The 6,195-nt window shown below is 36.8% G+C and overlaps 1 protein-coding gene across 3 annotated transcripts; it reads left to right on the forward strand.

Annotated features, from left to right (window-relative positions):
• Window positions 1-490: 490 nt before the first annotated feature.
• Window positions 491-5,759, forward strand: LOC104114169 (putative late blight resistance protein homolog R1B-16). 3 transcript variants are annotated; one of them, XM_033660761.2, is made up of 3 exons: window positions 491-1,290; window positions 1,396-4,228; window positions 5,498-5,759. In XM_033660761.2, the coding sequence occupies exon 2, from the start codon at window positions 1,586-1,588 to the stop codon at window positions 4,226-4,228; it is 2,643 nt and encodes an 880-aa protein (XP_033516652.2). In that variant the 5' UTR covers window positions 491-1,290; window positions 1,396-1,585; the 3' UTR covers window positions 5,498-5,759. The 3 variants fall into 3 exon arrangements, with proteins under 3 accessions (XP_033516652.2, XP_033516653.2, XP_009622842.2); XM_033660762.2 differs by having other exon boundaries at window positions 491-936; XM_009624547.4 differs by having other exon boundaries at window positions 491-4,228.
• The last annotated feature ends 436 nt before the right edge of the window (window positions 5,760-6,195 follow it).

Here is a 6,195-nt window from a genome sequence, read left to right on the forward strand (position 1 = left end):
TATCATAACTAACTACTATTAAATAATAATATATCATCTCAATAACCTACTTTTATTTTTGGCATTGGTTCCAAAGAAATGTACCTTAGAAAAACGGAAAATCCTCTTTTTATGTACCACTACCAAAATAGATACCTATAGAAATTTTGTTATTTCGGTTTAACTAAATGGTTTCCAATTCGATTGTCTCATAAATCATAATAGTTCAGTTAGTTGGCTATGAACCCTTCTTATGTACAATAAAAAGAATTTAAAAAGGAAAATCTCAGTCCTGATAATTCGAAGTCGTGCCACTACGATAGTATGATAGTATAGTACTTACGCGACACATTAAACATATATACTGTTGTACTTTCAGCCAATTTTACTATTCGTAACTATATTTAAATTTTAAAACAAATCCATAAAATAAGAAATTAATCTCAACAACTCTCAAATCCATCTAAAAGCACTCCTTTTTTTTTTTCCTAAACCCAAATCTCCAAAAATATGCACCTTTGTAAACTTGTTTCAGCACTATATTATGCTCTAAAAGGATCTCGTGACAGTGTATACCTCTTTATTCATTGAGTCACAAAAACAAGCACATAAAAATGCATTTACAATTTTATCGAAGAATGACGTGAGCTAATATCACAGTGTATATCACAAACACAAATGAAACAAGAACCTCCGAGCGAATCGAACGGAGAAAATAGAAGAACCACGAAAAATTAGAAACTCGACCAAAACTGGAAAACAGGGGTTTGAACTCAAACCGGGACCTCGATTAGAAACTGAATAGGCAACAGCACCGCCGCAAAATAGTGGAGATATGGTGTTTGTGAAAATGGGTAAATGGAGATTCTTTATTAAGTCTGTTTACAGTGAAGAAAATGTTCTTTCTTTCGAAGGAAGTGCTAGTGGTGTATTTCAACGGAAAAGATGGTGATTGAGGTAGAAAGTTATGAATGCGAGCTTCAGTGTACTCCTATTGTGCAGTGTGTGTGTATGTATGTGTGAGTGAAGAATTGAGTGAATTTCTTGCAAGAGTGTGTGTGAATTGGTATTTTTGCTACATCGCTTATGAGTACTGTAACATTAGATTAATTTTGCAATTACAAGCTAGCTCTTGCACAAGCTAGCTCCAAGGAGTGACAGATAAGTATAATAGAAAATCAAGAATCTTTCTTGAGTTACTTTGTTCCAGTTCAGTGCTTAACAGATTAAACATTTATATGCAATATAGAAATCAATAATCAAATCAAGATTTATGGCCTAGAAAAATGAGCTCTCACATGGTTGTACAAGGTTTTTTAATGAGCTTAATTAAAGAGCCTTAATCTGCGCTCTTGTGCTTCTGAAAAGGCAATGTGTATTTGACTACTTGTGATGCTTTTGTATCTTCTGTGGCAGATAAAAACAAACTTTCTCAAACTCATACCTACTCCCTTTGCCGGCCTGGCCCCCAAAAACCAATTGAAAATTCTCACGGAAAAGACTGATTTGAAGCACTCATTCATTTCCGGAGTTCCTTTTGCTGGATTCGTACTACTTTCTTGGTTCTTCAACTCGAGAAACCTCAAACAGATCAAGAGAGAGAGAGATGGCTTATGCTGTTATAACTTCCATCTTGACAACTATAGAGCAAGTATTGCAATTCAATCCAAGTTTGATATCTGAAAGTAGGGGATCCATTGATTCACTTTATGGAACACTTTCTTTCCTACAAGATTTCCTTGAGAATACGGGAAATTGGATCAATGATCAAGAAGCATTGAAAATCTTGGAAAAGAACATCAGAGATGCAGGGTATAAAGCAGAAGATACAATTGATGGCTGCCTAAGAAGAATCCATGTGGCTGATACTGATCACAACCAGAACAACGCCCGTCATAAGCTTTATGACGAGTTGCAGGAAATACTAGAAGCAATGGATTCCATACAAAGAGATGTGATGAAGTTCAAGAATGTCCACAAACGTATCAAAGATGTGCCAGCAACAACTTATTTACCTCCCCGCTCATCTGGGCGTGTCTTGGATGAGGAAAATACTCTTGTTGGGATGGAGGATGTCTTCAACAACATAAGAGATCAGCTCTTTGGACAAACACCAGCGCTGAATGTTGTTTCAATTGTTGGTATGGGCGGTATCGGTAAGTCGACTCTTGCTAGAAGTTTATTTAATCATCCATCAGTATACCATCGCTTTGATATTTCTTCATGGGTTACTGTTTCTCAAGCATGTGATGCAAAAGAAATGCTTTTGGATGTCCTAAGCTTCGGTACTCCAGGTGGGAAGGCAATGTACCGCGATATGAGTGAAGATGAATTATTGGACCAAGTGCATAGAGAATTGAAAAGGAAGAGGTATTTGATAGTTTTGGACGATATGTGGACTATAGAGGCTTGGGACCAAGTAAGAAGATCATTTCCCGATGATGAAAATGGAAGTCGCATAATGATAACTACTAGGCTCCTCGAAGTAGCTAATTGTGCTGGCAACGATTTCCCTCCTCATCACATGCCTTTTCTTAGTCTTGAAGATAGTTGGAAATTACTATCTCTTAAGGTTTTTGGAAATGAAGATTGTCCCCCTCAGCTTGAGGAAGTAGGAAAGCAGATAGCGAAACAATGTCAAGGGCTAGCTCTCTCAGTTGTTGTCATCGCTGGGCTTCTGTCGAAGATCAATAGGACATATGATGATTGGCAACAAATTGCTGATAATGTGAATTCCCACATAGGTTCAACCTCCCAGCAGTGTTTAGCAATATTAGCTCTGAGTTACAACTACTTGCCTTGTAGCTTGAAAGCTTGCTTTCTTTATATGGGGTTTTTCCTTGAAGATGCAGAAATTCCTACAGATACGTTGATTAGAATTTGGGTAGCTGAGGGTTTTCTGAAGACAATTTGCCATAAAAAGCCGGAAGAGGTAGCAGAAGAGTGTCTAGAGGATCTAGTTAGCAGAAGTTTGATTATGGTCAACAGTCGAGGATGGGTAAGCGGAAAAATAAGAAGTTGCAGGATTCACGACCTCATTCGACAATTATGCTTGAGAAAAGGAAAAACCGAGAAGTTTTTTCATGTCATAAATGAATGTTACGAAGTGTCCTCAGAAGGCGTGGAGAGTGAACATCGACTATTATTGTATGAAGATGCTGTACGAAACCAGAATCTCGGCCTACAGGAAGGTAATCTGGATTCAGTTCGTACCATCTTGTGCATCTGTGAACCGTGTACTTCTATGCTCGAATTTGAATACTACAAAATAGTGGATACTCGTTTTCAGCTGCTAAGGGTATTGGATGTACTAATGATTCTCTTTCGACGTTTTCCCACTGAGATAACACAATTAGTACATTTAAGATATCTTGCTTTTCTCACCGGTGGCGATGTCCCAACATCAATTTCTAATCTGTGGAATCTACAGACATTGATTGTTGAGCCAACTGAAAATCAATTATCCTGGCCAGTGGAAATTTGGAAGATGTCAAGTTTGAAATATTTCCAGTCTGGGGGAATGAGTATGCCCGTGCCTGCTCCTCCAAAGGCACAACATATTTTGGGTTTAGAAAAGTTCAAGAAACTTTCACTAAACGAAGCTTCTTCCAACTGGAAGGAAATTTGTATGGCTGTCCCGAACGTAAGGGAATTGGATGTTATTATCAATTTAGATATACATCCTAATGGATGGAATGATTTTATTGGTAGTCTCATATGTCTAGTTGATCTCCAGAAGCTAAGCATTCAACTAGAGGTTTCGTCGCATCCACTATTTTTTATAAGGCGACCTGCTCAGCTGTGGTACGTGTTCCCAGAAAACCTCAAGAGTTTGACACTTGTAGCGACACATCTAGAGTGGACAGATATGCCAATGCTTAGCAGCTTACCCAACCTTGAGGTACTAAAACTAGAATTTTATGGTTTTGAAGGGAGCAATTGGAATCTAGATGAAGGGGGTTTCAAGAAACTCAAGTTGCTACACATTCACCAGACGAGATTGGTGCACTGGCAGGCAACCAGTGATAGTCTTCCAGTTCTAGAGTATCTAGTCCTAATGTTTTGCTCTCAATTGGAGGAGATTCCTAGAGTGATTGGAGATATTCCCACATTAAAATTGATTGACTTGCATTACTGCAGCCAAGCTGCTGTTACTTCTGCAGAGGAAATTCAAGAAGAGCAGAAAAGCATTGGAAATGAAGTTCTTGTGGTTACTGTATCCCCTCACCCTCCTTTGCTGGAAACTTAGGTAAAAGTAATTTCTTTATGTACATAAATGTTGAATCCTTGTGGCTTCTTTGTGTGTTTACTTCTTTAAATTTTGAATCTCCTTACTGAATGTTCTAGCTCGCCACTGCCTGTGGTTCATGCCTACGGAGATTGAGGTTACTTTTAAAATTATGAGACTTTTACTGTGTGCGTGGTTTTTCTTCTTCTTTTCCAATCTGATGATTTCCCTGGTAGTGCTTACTAAAAAGTTGCTATTGCTTCTGCCTATGGCCCAGATATCATGTATAATCACAATCATATGGATGTGAGTGAAAAATACATACATATACACTTGTTTATCTTCTCTTTTCTAAGTTTCCATCATTTGTTTGGTTTCTTTTTCACGCATATCTCATGAGGTTTTGCGGGCACCGAAAGCAGATAACAATGGCCAACAACTTCCTTTTTATAATATATGAATTATCTTAGGTTAAGTGCTATTACAAAAAAAATTTACTCATATTTGGTGTTCACACTATACCACATTAATTGAATATAGTTAAGTGCTAAATTGAGGCTAGAATGCATATAATAATTACCCTCGGGTATGCAACTAATGTGCATGAAAATAAAAACTTTATATGTATTCATTGGATTGGAGTAACATAGACCATGGGTAAAGAAAGACTGTATATGATTTGAATAAATAATTTTAATTATGATAAGTTCATCTGTTGTCCCATACCGTCTTCTTTTTCATCTTTCTGATCTGCTTCCTCTTCTCTTTTACTTTTAATGTGAATTCTGCTATTCTGGGTTTCTTTCGGTGGAAACTCTAATTTATAAGAACTTATGCCAAGTATTTTTTTTTTCCTCTTAATAATCTTCTTCCCGGGACTTCTCATCCTCTTACTAATTACTCTTTCTATTAATTCTGCTTCTGTACTTCATTCTATTACTCTGGACTCTCACACAAACTCTAATCTCAAAGATCTTATGGTATTCACTTGATCTGTTTTCTTCTCCTTTTCTTTTTGAATTTGAATCTACTTTTGTGTTAGTTCCACGCTTTCTCAAACTTATTCTAGATTCTTTTTTCTCTTAAACTCATCTTGAGGGAGTACGTCGATTCGGCTTCTTCTCCATTATCTCAAAATGTATTTTGTTAATTCTACTTCACAGACTATAACTTTTATAAAGATTCTTTCTTCGTTAGTTTATTTTCATGTTCAGATCTTTAAGGGGGAACAATCAAAGCTTTCTTTGTGTTTCGACTAATAATGGTACAACCTTTTGTGATTGCATGCAGTGTCTCTATGAGATAATCTGGCCTCAGTCTAATGTTGAATCTGCACACCGATATAGCTGTGACAGTCTTGCCATATGATGTAGCTGTATCCACAAATAGAATGGATGTGGATTTCATGACGTTTTAAAGTTCGAACCTTAGCTTATTCCTCAGCATCTACTATGCTTAGATTTTCTTAGTCTTTTTATTTATCAATGTACAGTTTGAATTTGGTTGACTCATTTTGATTTCGAAACGAATTATATGTTGTGTGCTTGATGTACAGCATCTACTACTCTCTATGTTTCTGTTGTTGGTTCCATAGAAATATCAAATGACGACCTAAATTCCGCCTTCGAAATTGTGATGGCACCTTGCCTTAGAGACTAGGTAAGCCTAATACATGAAGAAATCTAATAGAAATAACCAACTCAACTATATAAAAATTATACTGATAAATGAAATAACGTAATTAATACTGAACAATAGTTATACAATCCCCAGAAACGGTAGTACATAGTCATAAGCTCTATTGAAATACACTAGAATCTCTAAGTACAATACTGCTTTGAAATGAAGATAAACAGTAGTAAAGATAATATCAGGAGGTGACTCCGAGGCCAGCGAGCGTCAAGCAGATATACCTTGAAATTTTCAGCCGCGCAGACACAACTCTCAAAACCAACACGATCCGATGAACTTGGATCTACACAAAAATG

The sequence above is a fragment of the Nicotiana tomentosiformis genome, chromosome 4 (assembly GCF_000390325.3).
Source record: "Nicotiana tomentosiformis chromosome 4, ASM39032v3, whole genome shotgun sequence".
Taxonomy (NCBI): domain Eukaryota; kingdom Viridiplantae; phylum Streptophyta; class Magnoliopsida; order Solanales; family Solanaceae; genus Nicotiana; species Nicotiana tomentosiformis.

Coding starts and splice junctions, on each gene's coding strand:
- LOC104114169 (XM_009624547.4), top strand. CDS start 1,586: ATGGCTTATGCTGTTATAACTTCCATCTTGACAACTATAGAGCAAGTA.